The following is a 17,632-nucleotide window of genomic DNA, read 5'->3' on the forward strand; positions in this document are numbered from 1 at the left end:
AATGCGTGAAAGGGGCGCATGGCCTTGGCCACGCGGGACGCAGCCGCTGCGCTTCGCCTACGCGGGACGGCTTCCACGCGCTTCCGTTTCTTCTTTTTCAGCTTCTTCTTTTCTGAAACCAGGAGAGGAGAAACTATCTTCATCCTCCTCCTCCTCCTGTCCCACGCCTCCCAAACCCGCGCGGGGGTCTGAGGGGACGAAGCAGGGGAAGAAGCGCCCGCTCCGGCTCCGGAGGTAAGCAGGTGGATGCTGGGGTGGAGGGGCCGTGGTGGGAGGGAAGAGGAGGGATTAGCATCCTTCCACCTGCTGGATTAGCAGATGCTGCGTTCACGGCCCCGTGGGAAAGACAAGGTGCCTTCACGGTGACGCTCAGGATTACAAAGTAATCAAGTAGTATTTTTAAATATCGTGTGTGGTACTGTAGTATTATAAAGTATCGTACTTGAAATCATTTAATTTGATTAAAAACAAACTAAATTAGGCAATTTTGTTAGTTTTATCCAGTGGTTTACTTTATTTAGAAATATAAAACCAAAAATTATTTGTGTTTTTCATTAAATATGTACTGAAAAAATATAAAATTCATCAATTTACACAATAGGGATTTATCCATTATGTCGATAATGACCTTTGACATTTGAGTTGGAGTTCTTAAGCCAAAAAAAACACAAACTGTTTTTAAAAAATATTCAGAATTTCCATTTAAATACAAAATACAGGTTGTTTACAAAAAAAAGTCCTGGAGAAGAAACAAACATTGTGAAAGCCATCCCACTTCTTTAAAAATAAAAGCTTTGTTAAGAGCAAACTTATTTATTGCTTTTAAAATTCTAAAATTGGTTAATTTTGAATCATAAAAATTAGGACTATTTCATTCGAAATCCACATTTTTATGTCATAGAAATCATTTTCGACACAAATAGTAGAACATCGGACAAAATTGGAACTTTTATTCTGAAAGGTAAGAATTAATTCCCCTTGAAAACCTCTTTTTTAAGTTTGGAAATAAGTGCTTTAAAACTTAAAAACTTTCTGGCATCAAAAACATTATAATCATAACACAAACCCTAATATTGAGATATTTTGAACCCATCTGTGATTGAAATAGACGTTTCATAATCTGCCATCTTGTTTGGAGCAAATAGTATGGAAGCATGAAAAGGCAGAAATTTAAGGTATTTATTTTAGAATTATTATATTTAAGTTAATTGATTTGCTTAAAAAAATCTGGTTTAAGATTTTAAATTTTGCATCTTATTTTGAAATTTCTAGCGGTAAATGTGAGTTTCTGTTAACAACTTGAGTTTTTTTTTAATATTGTGAAAATTGTGACTGTAACTCTTCTTTTCTGAGTGTCGAAGCAAGTGTAGATCTATTTTTTTCAAAATGTAGCCAAACAATTAGCTAAAAACTAGCTTAATTTGTTTGCATATCATATCTTTTAATTTATATATTTGGATTTAAGACTTTTTCTCCCATTTTTGTTTGTCCCAAATAGTTTTCCGTTTACAGACTAAACGAACCACTGACGTCTATGAAGTGGATTGGTCGAAAGAGGCGTGGCTTAGAAGTCTGCACATGCTCTGCAGGGTTCCAGGGTGCAAATGGCGGTCTAAGAGTTAATGGTTTGGGCGGTTTGAGCACAAAGAGCTCTGATCCATCGAAAGCGCGCAGCGGCCGGGAACAATGTCCATCTGGCAGCTTCTCCATTGTCCCGCTTTGACAGGCGGTATTTTATCACGTCAACACATCATGTACACGCCACCGTGAGACCGGCGTGCCGTTGCACACATACTGTACTCGCCTTCGTTTTGTCTGTTGGGAAGTTTATTAAAAATTTAAGACTTCCTAAAAATAAAATGTAAAACTATTTTCCCAGTTTTGCTTGAAATTCGTAGTAAAGTTGGATATTAAATAATTAAAATTATATATTTTTTCTTTGAAAACAAAGAAAAAGCTTTAATAGATTAGTTTTATATAAAAAAAAAAAGTGGTGCTGGATGGAACTAAACTGTAGGTCGGTTGAAGTGTGCGCTTCATATCGGCGAGTCCCAGGAAAACATTTGCTCCCCTCAGCATTCCTGGGATGTGATGAGTCCAGCATTCAACCGGGACGACTTGTTATCCGCTCATTCACTTCCCGCAGATGGCCGGCCATTGTCCAGCAGACAGTCGGCTCTGGATCACACACAAATACACACAAACGGACAACGATGAATGAGATTTCAGTTTTGATTTTTAAAAAACGTGAATTCCTTTGATCCTACAATAGGATGAACACATATATCTATTGGATAGTCTTTTGTTCTGACACCAAAACTAAATATTTTTAGTGGGACTGAAGAGACACAAAGTGTAAAACTACGTAGCTACACACAGTTCTACGGCAATTTTGGGCTCTATTTACAAAATATGCATTGAATGGGAATCAAATGATAAACCAGGCCAGACTTTGACCAGCCAGGGACTCAGATATATGTATGGATGGCGTCCCTTCTCATTCACGGAAGTGCCAATTGGCACAAAGTAGAAATTAATAATTGTGGTTTGAGAATTATATGACACTATGTCTTTCATTTATCGGAATAGAGCTTTGAAAGAAAAAACCTCAGGCAAAATTCATGAGATTTGCACCACTGTGACATTTCGCACCAAACGTCTTCCAACTGTAGATGGCAGATATGCGCTAATATCAGGTAGCAACAGTCCAGTGTGAACACCGTAAGCTAAACGCGGACTCGAGAATCATAAACCTGGCATAAAATTTTTGCTACCACATAGTGCAGTATATAGTCCATTTTCTAGTGTGTCCGAATCTACAATTCCAAAATGGAGTGCTCTCGAAATTTCCCAGAAGTCTTTGCGAAAGACTAGTGTGCGTCGATGCTCATTGAATTAGCAAATATAAACCATAATCATACCATAACCATAACGGCTGTGACGCAGTGGTAGGGTGGTTGACTCCTGATCAAAAAATTGCGGGTTTGATTCCCGCCATGTGTCGAAGTCTACCTGGGCAAGACACTGAACCCCACATTGCCTCTGGTGGAAGTTTGGCATCAGTGTTCGTCAGCGTAGCCTCCACCAGTGAACATGTCTGTGACTGTAAAGCGCTTTGGGCCTTTGAGGGAGGTAGAAAAGCGTTATACAAGTATATGCCATTTACTATAACCAATTCCATTTGAACAATTTTTGCAAAAGAATAAATAGGTTTAAATGTAAACTTTTGATGAACTATCCATGATTTCATCATCAGAACACTGTGGAGTCATAAATAGACATCGTATCTTGTTCTTATTGATTAGATTTTTACTTTGTGAAATCGGTGATGTCATACTTGCCACTAGAAAAGAAAAGGAGTCAGTAGTTAGGGATTAGGTTGGGACTTTGGACTAAGCCTTAGTGTTGTTCTTCTTTAACAAATATATGCTTTATAAGTCCATGTACTCACGATTGTTATCCTGTATTCACATGACTTGTACAGGAAATGCGAATTTTCGTGGACAGTCATAGAGAGTATTGCCTACTTCAAAGAGAACCTTAAGGGGAGTGCAGGTGTGTCTCGCAGTTCTCTTGAAAATGACATATGATTGTCGTGCGTGTACTAGGTGTATTATAAAGTATTTGTAAGGCTAAAGTAAGTTGTGCACACTGACATACAGATGATCCTGTTGTACGATACGTTCAAGCATTTCCAATAAAAAGTCTCCAAAACGCATGTAAATGTGCATTTGGATTCTTCTGCATGCTAAACATCTTGTTATCACGTGTACCTAAGCGTCTTTCTATGACCATTTTCGTAGAAACTTGTATTGCCACCACGTGCAGCTACACAAGTTTTCTACAGTTGTTTCCATAGAGACTTGCGCAGCTATCACGTTTAGCTATGTACGTTTCTACAGCTGTTTTCGTAGAAACTTTCATAGCTATCACGTTAAGCTATTCAAGTGTCTATAACCATTTTCGTAGAAACTTCCATAACTATCACGTGTAGCTACGCAAGTTTCTACAACTGTTTTCGTAGACTCTTGCGTAGCTATCACATTTAGCTACGCAAGTTTCTACAACTGTTTTCGTAGAAACTTCCATAGCTATCACATTTAGCTACGCAAGTGTCTATGACCATTTTCGTAGAAACTTGCATAGCTATCACGTGTCGCTACGTACGTTTCTATGACCATTTTCGTAGAAACTTGCATAGCTATCACGTGTCGCTACGTACGTTTCTATGACCATTTTCATAAAAACTTGCATAGCTATCACTTGTAGCTACATAAGTTTCTATGACCATTTTCGTAGAAACTTGCATAGCTATCACGTGTCGCTACGTACGTTTCTATGACCATTTTCGTAGAAACTTGTATTGCTACCACGTGCAGCTACGCAAGTTTCTGCAACTGTTTTCGTAGACACTTGGATAGCTATCACATTTAGCTACGTAAGTTTCTACAACTGTTTTCATAGACACTTGGATAGCTATCACATTTAGCTACGCAAGTGTCTATGACTATTTTCGTAGAAACTTCCATAGCTATCACGTGTACCTTAGCAAGTTTTATGACCATTTTCGTAGAAACTTGTATAGCTATCACGTGCAGCTACGCAAGTTTCTACAGCTGTTTTCGTAGAAACTTGCATAGCTATCAAGTGTAGCGACGCAATTTTCTGCGATTGTTTTTGTAGGGATGCTGTTGTACTCTGCCTTTACGCCACACTCCAATCATTAATAAACTACTGGCCCGCTTACTGATCATGCGAAAAAGAGCATGTGATACCTAAGCACCTGCAGGATGTCCACACAAAATACCCTCACATTGTTCAAGTTCCTAGTTTCTAACATTCAGGCTCCACACCAATTGCTGACACTTATCACTTGAACAGTACTTACCGGCCCCTTGGCGCAGTTCATGTGATTCGAAGGGGGATTGAAAAGATGAAAAATCTGTGAAACATGTCTGCGTCCATCCTGCTTCAATGTCGAGCTACATTCACAGTGCACTCGCCAAGAGGCGTTCAAGCAGATAATTCTAATGAAAAGTCTAGAAAACGCCACAAATGAGCATTTTGGGCTTCTGTGTTCTAAACTTTCCCTATCACGTGTAGCTAAGCAAGTTTCTACGACCGTTTTCGGGCCCTACGTGCAAAACAGGCTGCCATTAAACGTGCGTTGAAAGTTAAACCAGGGTGAACTTTGACCTGTCCTTAGACCTGGATGCCGTCCCGCTTAATTTATGATAGCACCAACCATGTCGCTTGCAGTATGTCCGTTGAAAAATGTGCATGAACATTTATTCTACGGACTCATATCTAGACATGAGGGCAGTTGAGACCAACTCTTTCTTTGATGAATTTAAATGTGTGTCTAAGCATATTTTAGTGCTTCTTAGATCACTATGATACTGTTTGAATTCAAAATTTGAATCTACTTTACTATCCATACACTATGACTCTCTCAAATAATCTATGGTAAATGTTAACCAGGTATCATAAAGTCCCTTTATTGTGACAATATTTTTATGCATAGCAGATTTTGTGATAATTTCCTACAAAATTCTGGCAATTTTGTTTGGTCTTTCTCTTGCAGATATTGACAATCTCCTGATTGGTCGATGGATTTACCACCGTCAATGCAACAGTATTTTAGTGAGTACATTCTCTTTTTTTATATGATCTACATACATGATATATTTCAAAATTATTCATTTATTTGGTTTTATGTCAGCTGACCTTTAAAATTAACTTTAAAAGTGTTGCCTAAATTGAGAAAATCAGCAAAGACACTTTACCAACTCTTAACCACAGGCGGTGGAAGTGTACTGGTATGGGCATGCTTTGGTGACCCTAAGGAAAAACATGTCCATTAGAGATAAAAAACAGAATATAAACCAGATAATACCTGCTTCAACTTAATCATATCTTGTTTTTTAAACTTGTAAAAATACCACATGGCCTCACTGGTTTACATAGTTCACAAATACTAAATCACTAGAAAATTGAAGATGAAGTAACAAAACCAAAATACACATATCGGGGCTATCCATATTAAGTCTTATAATTATTATGAGATGGCCATTGGATCTATGGTTTGGCGACCATGTTTTGGCAAAGTGTAAAGTTCGATGATTTTCACATTTTAGCACAATTTGGGAAAAGAAAACTTGTTTGAGCGATCTTCATGTGATGTCTACAACCACAACTAAAGTTTTGTTATCCTATGACTTTGGAAAGAGGCCGCCATCTTGAATTTTCCCTACCAAAAAAAAAAAAAAAAATCCCGTTTGGTATCAGCTACATATTTAATTTCTTCTTAGAGGTTTCAATCTATCGCCTCCTCAAGCATCATTTGGAAGCTACTTGGAAGTTGTAGATTTAAAATGATATTAGCGAGGCGATATTTTACTGGAATATTCTGAAATTTGGATACATGAATCATTGGGTCAAGTTGAATGAAGCAATATATGATATGATATAACTTTATAAGGAATATGGGCATGAATGACAAAAAGTCTCAGTTGCTAAGTAAATCCAAAAATATACTTTTGTTAATTCTTCTAAAAATGGCAGAGACTTGTTTGTCACACTCAAGTGAACAAAAAATCAAATGGTTGCTATGGTGATAAACCCATGGAGAAGCCAACATTTTTTAAAAAAGTTTTTTTTCCCAATGACCTTGAATGACAAAAGATCACCTTTGCCAAAGAAATCAGAAATTTTACTTTTGGTGATTCTTCTAAAAATTACACAGACTTGTTTGTCACATTCAATTGAGCAAAAAATAAAACGGTTGCTATGGAAATAAATCAACAGCGAAACCGCTTTTGAAAAAAAACTTTTTTTTTCCGTGTGCGTAAATAGCAAAGAATCTCAGTTGCTAAGGAAACCCAAAATTTTACTTTTTCTGATTCTTCTTAAATCTAAATGGAGTTGTTTGTCACACCCAGGTAAACAAAAAATAAAATGGTTGCTATGGAGATAAAACAACAGAGAAACCGCTATTTAGAAAAAAGGTTTTTTTTGCATAGAAATTGGGTTCAAAGGGCGAAGAGGTGGTGGGCAGCGCCTGCGGGCCATACTACTCTGCTTGCAGCTTTAATTTCACTTTTAATGGGAAAAATTGCATACATTTTTTTTCTGATTTTTCTCTTTAGGTTAGAAAATCGAGTGAAGCATGGGTGACTGGAGCTTTCTGGGGCGGCTGCTGGAGAATGCTCAAGAACACTCCACTGTGATAGGAAAGGTGACGGATCGGAGCCACTTTACCTTGAGTTTTTGAACTTGTACCAACCTACGCAGCAGATTTAAGTTGTTTTAAGTGATTTTCTTTTCCACCTCTTTAGGTTTGGCTGACAGTCCTCTTCATTTTCCGTATTTTGGTGCTGGGCGCGGCAGCTGAAGAAGTTTGGGGGGACGAGCAGTCGGACTTTACGTGTAACACGCAACAGCCGGGTTGTGAGAACGTGTGCTACGACGAGGCCTTCCCCATTTCCCACATTCGTTTCTGGGTGCTGCAAATCATCTTCGTCTCCACCCCCACCCTCATCTACCTGGGCCATGTGCTTCACATCGTACGCATGGAGGAGAAGAGGAGGGAGAGGGAGGAGGAGCTCAGGAAGGCCGGACGCCACCAGGAGGACCACGACCCCCTCTATCACAACGGAATCGGCGACGGCAGAGGAGGGAAGAAGGACAAGCCCCCGATCCGGGATGAACACGGAAAGATCCGGATTCGTGGGGCACTTTTGAGGACGTACATCTTCAACATCATCTTCAAAACTCTGTTTGAAGTGGGCTTCATCTTAGGACAGTACTTCCTGTATGGGTTCCACCTGAGGCCGCTCTATAAGTGCGCCCGCTGGCCCTGCCCAAACACGGTGGACTGCTTCATCTCCAGGTTACTCCAACTCACTGAACTGTCAAAGTTGAAAAGTTTAAAAATTGGAAGTCAAAGTTGAAAAGAAACCAAGTTTTAATTATAGAACGATGCTTGAGAACAAATGAACTAATCTAAGCTCCCTCTTTTTTTGTTTTTATCTAAAAAAAAATGCTAAAACTCTGCTCCCACCTCAGCTTTAGCACATAAAAATTTTACTTTCGTTTAAAAAAATGTGCAAAAAAGACCTGGTTCAAAAAAGGATTATACAATCCTATTCTGTAATCCTTAGGTAATTAGTTTGGTGCGCAACATACCTTCCTGTGTGGCTAACCCTTTAAAGCCCTCGGCAATGTGCGTCCAAGCGGCCACTTCCAATGAAAAGTCTGTGTAAATGCGTGTTAACACCTATTTCAGGCTGCCGCATTCAAAAACGGTTGCGACGCATGAATGTAAATGTTTTAACTCTTTATAAAAAATGCATGGCCATTGAACCGGATCAAAATTTAACCAATCCAAAACTCGAATTTGGTGGAGACGCGGTGAAACTCACCAAACTCAGAACAAAGCTGGTGAACCCAGGCGAGCCTTACGGCGTCTACGTTAGTTTTTCAAATAAAGATAAACCAATTTTACTCACTTGACATTATCCGCCACTGCAAGGACACTAGCAATAAACAGAATCATTTCGTGTCCAAATTACAAGATATCACACAAAACCTTCACCAAATATAGGTGGTGGACATGAGCTAGTAAACAGTGGAAAAAGAAATAACAAAAATATGGCCCGTGGGCCACATCCGGCCCAACCAGATGGCTTAATCCGGCCCAGTCACGAAGAGAAAAAAATTATAAGGATGTTGGGGATAAAAAAGCACGTTTCTATCCCATTCCTGAGGCGACTTATGGTTATTTAAAGAAATGGCCGCACTGTGCAATTGCACCACTAGGGGGAGCAAAAGAAAAGAAATACAGACATAACAAGAGATCAAGAAATAAACAGCATTTCTTTGCAAGGGCGTCCAGATGCATTTGAGTTCCCTGCCAGCCTCACCGCTGTTAAGTTGCTATAAAACATTTCCGGAGTGACACCACAATTACCAAAATATCGTTGTGAACAAGATAATAATAAGGGATTAGGCTACTAGGTTGTTGGCATTTTTAATAAAACAAAACAAAAATAATAGCTACAGATAACAAGTTGACCGTAGGTTGTTTTGTTATTATGTTGGTCCGGGGAGCTTTAGATCCAACGGGTTGAATGTGGCGAATATGAACATTTTGGGCTAAAAGCTAAACGTCAAATTCCTGATCTATACATAGCCCAACACCAGAGATATCGGCAGTGGTCTCTAAATATCTTTGACGTCCCGTAACTCTGATGACTTGAAGAAACGCAGCTTTCATATCGGCTTTGAACCAATACGCATACTAGCATAAAGAGAGCCGCTTGTCTTGACCACAGAATCGTCCGATTTACGTTGATTGCGTTAGTACTTGTGCTGCTTTTCTCAGCTTCAGAATCCACTGGAATGACCTTAAACTGAATTGTTTTTGGACTTCTGTAATTTTTCGTCTATGCATTCTGAAGCAGGGAAAAGCAGCCTTGCGACAATGTACAACACTCCACTACTGTAAAGTGTTGGTTGTAGAATCTGTTGGAATTGCGTTAATTGCGTAAGCATTTGAAGAGATACGTGAAAGTTCCTGATTTTCTACCTAGACTTTCTTGATTTGGTTCCCTAACCAAACTTTTGTTTTCACTCACCAGGCCGACTGAAAAGACGATCTTCATCATCTTCATGCTAGTGGTTGCATGCGTCTCCTTGGTCCTCAACCTATTGGAGATCTACCACTTGGGCTGGAAGAAGGTCAAGCAAGGGGTGACTAACGAGTTTGTTCCTGACAGTGAGTCGGTTCTTAGTCACCATGAGCCTGCCGATGCGGAGACGAACCCAGAACAAGTTCCGCCGGCCATGCTCAACCGGTTATCGGAGTACGCTAATGCGAGCTTTGTGGGGGATAGAGTCGCTGAAGACGGAGCCTCCAGTCCCGCTGTGACCTTACCCACAGTGGTTTTCAACCCCAACATGGCGACCCCTCCGACGCCTTCAGAACTCAAAGTAGATGGCGCCGCGTTCCATCCGGATGTCTTCCAGTTGGAGGTGAGGTCTCCTTCGTTTTCCACCAATGGTGAGAAGGTGAGCCTTGGCAGCCACGGGCAGCTGTCAGAAACGGAGCAAAACTGGAGCAACATGGCTTTGGAGCTCCACCATCAGAATGGCAAAAGCTCCTCCTCGTCATCTTCATCCTATGCCCGACCTCTTCCCTCTTCCCCGACCTCCGCCTCCTCCTCGCCCTCCCCTGACGACGAGGCGGCCCTCCAGCGAGAGAACCAACTCTCCATGTTCCCCACGCTCCCCCGCAACACGCCTCTGTCCATCCTCGCACTAGAGGTAAGAGCGGCCGACGAGGAAAGCCCCGCGGTGGAGAACGAGGACGTCACCGTGGTCACCACAGCAGAGATGCATCAGCCTCCTGGTGAAGACGCCAGGAGGCCGAGTCGGCCGTGCAAGTACAGCGGCGCCAGAGCTCGCCCCGATGACCTGGCAGTGTAGCTAAAACGTACACACTCTCACATCACTACAACAGTGCAAACCTACTCTTTACACGACTAGAAGTGTACATAAATATACAAATATATGCAGCTTTCGTCTACAGTTCGCTGCTTCAACCGGGAAAGAAGCAGAATGTGACCAAGAGAGTACGAACACTCGCCAACTCTTAAGGCGCGGACACACTAGACCACACGGTCCTGAGGGAGTCCACACGCAATTCATGTCATTTATAAAGAAGATGAGACAGAAAATCTCTTAGAAAGAGGAAAAGGAAATGCTACATATCTTTGGGTAGACATCCAATTGGTCAATGCAGGAAAACTGTACACAATATACCGAAACTCTGGCATTGTGTCTGAGCCTGGATGAGTCCTTTATCTGAGTTTAGCATACGCAACTGTAAACAAGCAACAACTAGCTAACATTTTGTAAATCTGTGTAAAGTTTGGCTGAACTACTTTTTGTCAGCTCCTTTTAATTTGGTATCAATACATTAAAACCTGATGATTATTCCAAATTTACAAGTGAACGAGTTATAAGTAGTGAAAACGCTTCCAATCAAAACCGTTCAAATATTGATTTCAAGGTGCTAAAAATGTAGCCATGTTGCCAAAGTTATTTTGGCTAGCTTAATTCTGAAACCTAGCAGTCAAATGTTTTGAAACACTGGCCATGTCCACTAATAGTTTTCTAGAACTTTCTATTTTCTGTTGATCAGAAGATAAAAGTGCCAGATATTTGGGTTAGAAAACATAAATTAGAGCATTCTTAGTGTCCTTTACAATATCTGACTCGTAAGAGTTGTTGTCTAAAGCTACAATTTAGAAGCCAAATTTTAAGTCAAATGGAAAATTTTATTTGAGTGCAGTTTTAAAAACGTTTGCTAGTTGGACAGAGTGACCCCTCCCCCCTTGCATTCCAAACAGGAAGTAGTACTTGTCACCTCCAATAAGCCACAATGATTGACAGATTCTCCCTTCAGTGGAAGGGGAGTGGCCATCCAACAGCCTGACTCACCTGATTGGTGAGAGTGGTTGCCATAGAAATGTTAGCTCAGACCAATCAAAGCTTACTGACATCGTCTCATTCCAACATGGCGGTGTCCGTATCCAAAATAATGGCGGCTGAATTAACTTAATTTCTTTTTAACCGGAAGAGGGTCCTTTTCTGTAGGTGACGTCACACTCACTCTGTCCAGTTCTCAGATACAGTCAGTACCATACAATACCAATGCTAATGTTAGGATTAAAATACATAGATTTAAAAACGTAATCTAATACATACATTTGACAGAAAACATTTTCTATAACAACATATAGGCATTTAAAATTCTTGTATGCTAAAAGTTGTTGACGCTACATTCATGCTAGCTCAAAAGTTAGTTCAAATATTTCGTAATAATTTGAGTTTTAGTTATCAAAAATTTGTTACAACTAAAATAATACCTATATAGGGTAGAAAATGGTAAATAAACTTAAATTACGCAACAAAGTAAGCTAACAAAAGCTAACAAGAATGTATCATTTTAAAAGTTGCTATCTCAGAATATTTCCCGCCTTTTTCCACCTTTCAAGCTAGTTCTTTCAGTGTTTATGCTAAGCTATTATAACTATTTACTAGTTTCATCCTACAAATTAAAATTACAGATGTGCCATTGTTCAATTATCTGACCCTCAACAGATATAATATTTCCCGCCTTTTTTCGCTATACAAGCTAGTTTTTCAGTTTTTATGCTAAGAGCTAACTATTTATCGGTTTCACCTCATTAAATCATTTATCTGACTCTCAACAGAAATCGTAATTTAGACATTAGACAATTACATTTGTCTTTATAAATATAAATCTTTTTTAAGAAAAACTTCAAATAAAATGACAGAAAGTTTGTTAGCAACCAAATCTATAAAATGGAATAAGGGAGGATTAAAGGCTATTTTATTTGCCTTACATGGATGTAAACATAGGTACTGGCTATATTTATTAGCAACAATTTGGGGAAAAAGTTAATTTATTTTAGTGATAATTGGACTGAAAGCAATGTAACTGTTAGGATTAAAATAAGTAGATAAAAAACTTAATCTAAAACATAAATGTAGCAGAAAACATTTTTCAAAGCAACAAACAAGCATTTTGAAGTCTTGTTTGCTAAAAGTTGTTGACACTAAAGTCGTGTTAGCTCAAATATTCGGTTCTGATTTGATTTTAGTTATTACATAAATTCCCACAACTGCGATAACACCTGTTTACAGCAGAAAATAAAACTTAAATTAAACAGCAAAGTAAGCTTATTAAAGCTAACAAAAGGTATAGTTTTAAAGCTTGCTATCTAAGAACATTTCCCGCCTTTTTCACCATTCAAGCTAGTTCTTTGAGTATTTATGCTAAGCTAAGATATTTATTTACCAGTTTAATTTTATAAATTAAGATTACAGATCAATAATCTGATTTTAAGCAAAAATCCTGATTTAGACATTGTCTTTTTACTTATAAATATAGGTAAAAGTTTTTTTTTTTTTTTGCTGCTTGTTAGCAGCTAATTAAAGACTACCATATTTGCCTTACATGTACGTAGACACAGGTACTTTCTACATAATATTAGCACAGATTTGGGAGAAATATAATTTATTATGGTGACGATTGGACTTGGAGCATAGAGGCATGATGAAGAATGTTTATTAAATATTTTTATATTTATTTTGGCTCTCTGATGGGAGACGCCACAGGAGAGGTTTGCACTTTTGTTCTTTTTTTTTCCTTTCACTTCTTACTCCTTTTTTGTGATGACAGAGCTGATCAGCCTGTGGGTCTGTTGAATGTGTCTGTCTTTGTGTGCTGCTCTCACCCAGCCTGTAGTTTCTATGAAGAGAGGGGATGCACTGTCAGAAAGCAATGAAGCAGTCCCACACTGAGACAATGCTCTTAGGCTTTTCAGGCTGTGAGTGTGTCTTATTTCAGTGCTATAAAGCATTTCTGCATTTCTATAAGGGCTACACAAAATATATAAATATGTAAATAGATGAAAATGCAGATCAGCCTTCAGTATTAAACTTATTCTCTGGTCAAGCTGCAACTAATACATCTAACAAAAACATTCATTTTGAAACGGTCCAATCATTCATTATAGATCTATGTTAAAGGGCTACAGCACAAAAGAAGAGTTTAGGTTGTAAGTTTTGCAGCTTGAACGGAGCATAAACTCAGTAAACCTTCTTTAGAGGTTGTGTTTGCAGTGTGTTTCAGAACTCTCAAGTTTCCGCTGTTTCGTTTAAAAAATACATATATTATAGTCAAGTTGTAGAATATACCAAAACCTTTCCATTTTTAGAAAAAAAAAGTTCAGAAAAAGAAAATAATCTTTAAAAAATGTATTTACTGTTACTTTAGTTTATTCATTTTTACAATTCATTCCTGCCACGCTAAAACAAAACAAAAATATAATTTTTTTTTTAAAGTGTTGGGTCACAAAGCAGATTTTACTCATTTGTTTTATACTTTTTTTTTAATTTAAAATCAATTTCCCATTCCAAAGAAGACAAGGGAGTAAAGTTTGAAGCTAAACATGTTCTGGATTTGTTCATTATAGTATTACAAGCAATATCTTCTTTTCTTTCTATCTAAATCCACTCAAACCCTCATGTCCTCTTTCACTGTGTTCCAAGCAAGATATTAGTTAAAAAATACTTGAAATAAATTATTTCTAAATCTATTATGTTTTAATTAGAATGACAAAAAGTAACTTTTTAAAAAATAACACTAAAAAACACCCCTTGCATTTTTATGTCGTTTTTTTCTAGGTATGTGTTGCTGTAACAAAAGAAATAAAGCTTTTAGTTTGTCCAAAGTGGTGCTGAAATGGAAAACATATCAAATGGATTTTCTATTAATCCGTTTTAAAGTGCCTTAATTAACTTTTTGATAACATTTCTATCCAATTTGCTCTGCTGCATTCATAGCAACCTGGAATCCCCTGAAATAGTTGTAACTCAACTGACAAAATATTGACTAAAACATTTGTGAGGGAAATTAATAATAAATCATATAGTCGCGTCATTTATGGGGTAAAATTGACTTTTTAACCCTGTAGTCAATAGGAATTTGCTCCCAGCTGAAACCAGCCCCCCAGTGGTCAATTTCGGGACTGCAACATTTTGTACTTTCGGTCTGTTACAAATTGGGGACACAACTTCAAAGAACGCATTTAAATTGCGACCATGGATGCAGAAGTCTTACTAATGCACTAAAACTGATTTGTCAGAATTAAAACGATTGGATCTACATAGTCTTGAGGTGAACTCCCGCTAAGCGCGGTTTCGCTAATGCTGCATTCACACCGGACGTAGCTGAGGCGTCAAATTCACGTCTGCCACCCCTCTTTTGATGTGTCAAATTTACTGCTTGACGCCCAACAAACTTCATTCGTTGACCACATCATGGAAAACATGGATGATTTTGAGCGAGTAGCTTTATACATGCTTTGGAGAGATCTACTAAGACACTGACAAGCACGTCGCCGTGTCTGGGTTCACCAGAGAGTGTCTCCAGGTGCGGTGTACTTTACTTGTGCAGCTATACCTGCACCTGACAGTCATTTTAAACGTTACTACAGTCAGTTTCAGCATTAACCTGAGAGGGGAAAAACACAAAGAAAATTGGAGGATCTTTTTATTATTGTCTCGCCCGCAGTGACTCTCTGTCTGCCGGACAGCCAACCGCCAGCGGGCAAGCATGGCAAGCTTCCCAACCCAGAGGCCGGCAGCCTGTGCTGTATACCTTTTTAGCTCTGCCAGAGCCTGGGCAATTGTCCACGCTAGCTTTGCCGAAGCCTGGGGAGAAGACCTTGCCAGTTCTGCTGGAGCCTGGGCAGTAGACCTCGCTAGCTTTGCTGGAGTCTGTGCAGTAGACCTCATCAGCTCTGCCGAAGCCTGGGCAGTAGACCTAGCTGGCTCTGCTTTGCTGGAGGTGGAGCACTGGAGCTCGCTAGTTCTGCCGTAGTCTGGGCAGTGGAACTTGCTAGCTTTGTTAGAGTCTGGGCAGTAGACCTTGGTAGCTTAGCCGAAGCCTGGACAGTAGACCTCATCAGCTCTGCCGGAGCCTGGGCAGTAGACCTCGCTAGCTCTGCCAGAGAATGGGCAGTAGACCTCGCTAGCTCTGCTGGAGAATGGGCAGTAGACCTCGCTAGCTCTGCCAGAGCCTTTTCAGTAGACCTGCCTAGCTTTACTGGAGCTGGAGCAGTAGAGCTCGCTAGGTCTGCCGGAGAATGGGCAGTAGACCTCGCTAGCTCTGCTGGAGAATGGGCAGTAGACCTCGCTAGCTCTGCCAGAGCCTTTTCAGTAGACCTGGCTAGTTTTGCTGGAGCTGGAGCAGTAGAGCTCGCTAGGTCTGCCGGAGCCTGGGCAGTGGAACTCACTAGCTAGCTACGCTAGCGCACGGATGGCTAGCTCTGCCATCGCACCAGCTCCATGGGATCTGTAACAGGCTGGCGACCTGTCCATGGTGTATCCCGTCTTCGCCCAACAGTAACTGGGACAGTCTCCAGCAACCCCACAGCCCCGGTGGGTTAAGAAAATGGATGGAAGTTCAGGACAATAATCCTCTCATTTAGCTGCCATATTCAATTAATTTTTCTACCATTTGATGAAGGCACTGAAAGTGTCACGTGCCCAAAGCTGGGTCCCTGATTGGTGCGTCAACCTCGCCGTGCCGCTCCCAATGCCGAAATCGTGCCCCAAGACTTCAGACCGCGTTTGTACCTTGACTTAACATTGAAACTCGACGCCCCTGCTGCACCAGCCATGTCTGGTTTGAAGGTTGCTCCTAGGAACAAGTAGCACCATTTCCACTTGCAATCCCGTAGTGTCCCAACTAGTTTTTTATTAGCTTTTTTAGTCTTCAAAATGAAAAGAAAGGGCTTGTGAAGGCTTAAATGACCAGTTATCGGCCGAGTTAAAGACAAATACTCTAAATACTTCTTTGGTCTACCAAGTACATTGCAGGTTACATTTCAGTTCATGTTGAAGATCACCATGAAATTCTGGTCAAGCTCTTTGGAGATTTCTCCCCTTGAACTTTTGACCACCACAGCATGTTCATACTTAACAAATTATTATTTGGTTGGATATTTTTCAGGCTTTTGAAGGTGCAATTTGTTTAACATTGCCAAAGAGATGGTATTAGATGCACAAGACGTCTTCCAACTTGCTCTGAATGCAGCTGTAAAATTAAAGACCTGATAGACCCTATATACCATAAAGGCTCTCAGATTTTGCACATTTGCCACCATACTTTGTGAAGATAACTTTAAAATTAGGCAAAGCACGTCTTTTGTCTCTGCGCTTGTCATAAGGATAAATAAACAACTTCTGAAAAAAGCACTTCATCTGTTCTCGGGAACTTGAGTAGCTGTCTGATAAAAACCAAAGATTTTAACCCGATTAAGGACAGTCACACCATCTGAAACACCTGATCCCAACCCCATGAATCTGACACAAAGATGTTGTCTTCATTGTTAAAAAAAAGGTTTATTCTGGTTCCTTCTTTTGCTGAAATGTGTTTTCTTAGCCTTGTTGTTGCAAGCCTTTGATGTGTAGGAGATTTGCACACTTGAATAGCTTCTGTAGAGAAATGAATAACACCAGATGTGTTTATTTATGGAATTAATACAAACCAAATAAGACTTGGAATGGGCGAGAAATGGATTGATTGTTCTTTTTCTGTCTTTGTACATGGATTTAAAGACTTTTTAACCCCCTTCAAAGCTTTGACACCACAGAATCACACAGCGCCCCCCACAGGCAGGTTCGGTTACTGCAAGTAGTTTCAAAGGGAGTGTGACTCCCCCGCTGTAGAACCACCGTCTTTGAAGAGAAGTGCCTAGCGTCTGAAAGAACATGTTGATGTAAATGTTCATTTACCTCAAATGTTTAAAGAACTGTTACTGAATAAACTTTTTGTACCATACCTGCCTAGTTTGCGTGTTTTTTTTTTACATTTCTATACGTCACTGACATGTTTGACCTTTTCTGTTAAAGTGTTCCCAATGGTCTTTTAATTAGGAATATGTTTGTTTTGGCTGTTTTCTTGGACATGGGCTATGTCCAAATTTCCACTCAACTACTAAAAAAATATTTAGTGCAGGATTACCTAGTG

General features: G+C 39.7%; 1 protein-coding gene across 1 annotated transcript; it reads left to right on the forward strand.

Annotated features, from left to right (window-relative positions):
• Window positions 1-17: 17 nt before the first annotated feature.
• LOC112159957 (gap junction alpha-3 protein) lies at window positions 18-13,875 on the forward strand. Its single transcript, XM_024294227.2, has 5 exons — window positions 18-234; window positions 5,585-5,643; window positions 7,149-7,237; window positions 7,338-7,891; window positions 9,642-13,875. The coding sequence occupies exons 3-5, from the start codon at window positions 7,169-7,171 to the stop codon at window positions 10,486-10,488; spliced, it is 1,470 nt and encodes a 489-aa protein (XP_024149995.1). The 5' UTR covers window positions 18-234; window positions 5,585-5,643; window positions 7,149-7,168; the 3' UTR covers window positions 10,489-13,875.
• The last annotated feature ends 3,757 nt before the right edge of the window (window positions 13,876-17,632 follow it).

The sequence above is a fragment of the Oryzias melastigma genome, linkage group LG2 (assembly GCF_002922805.2).
Source record: "Oryzias melastigma strain HK-1 linkage group LG2, ASM292280v2, whole genome shotgun sequence".
In the NCBI taxonomy this organism is placed as follows: Eukaryota; Metazoa; Chordata; class Actinopteri; order Beloniformes; family Adrianichthyidae; genus Oryzias; species Oryzias melastigma.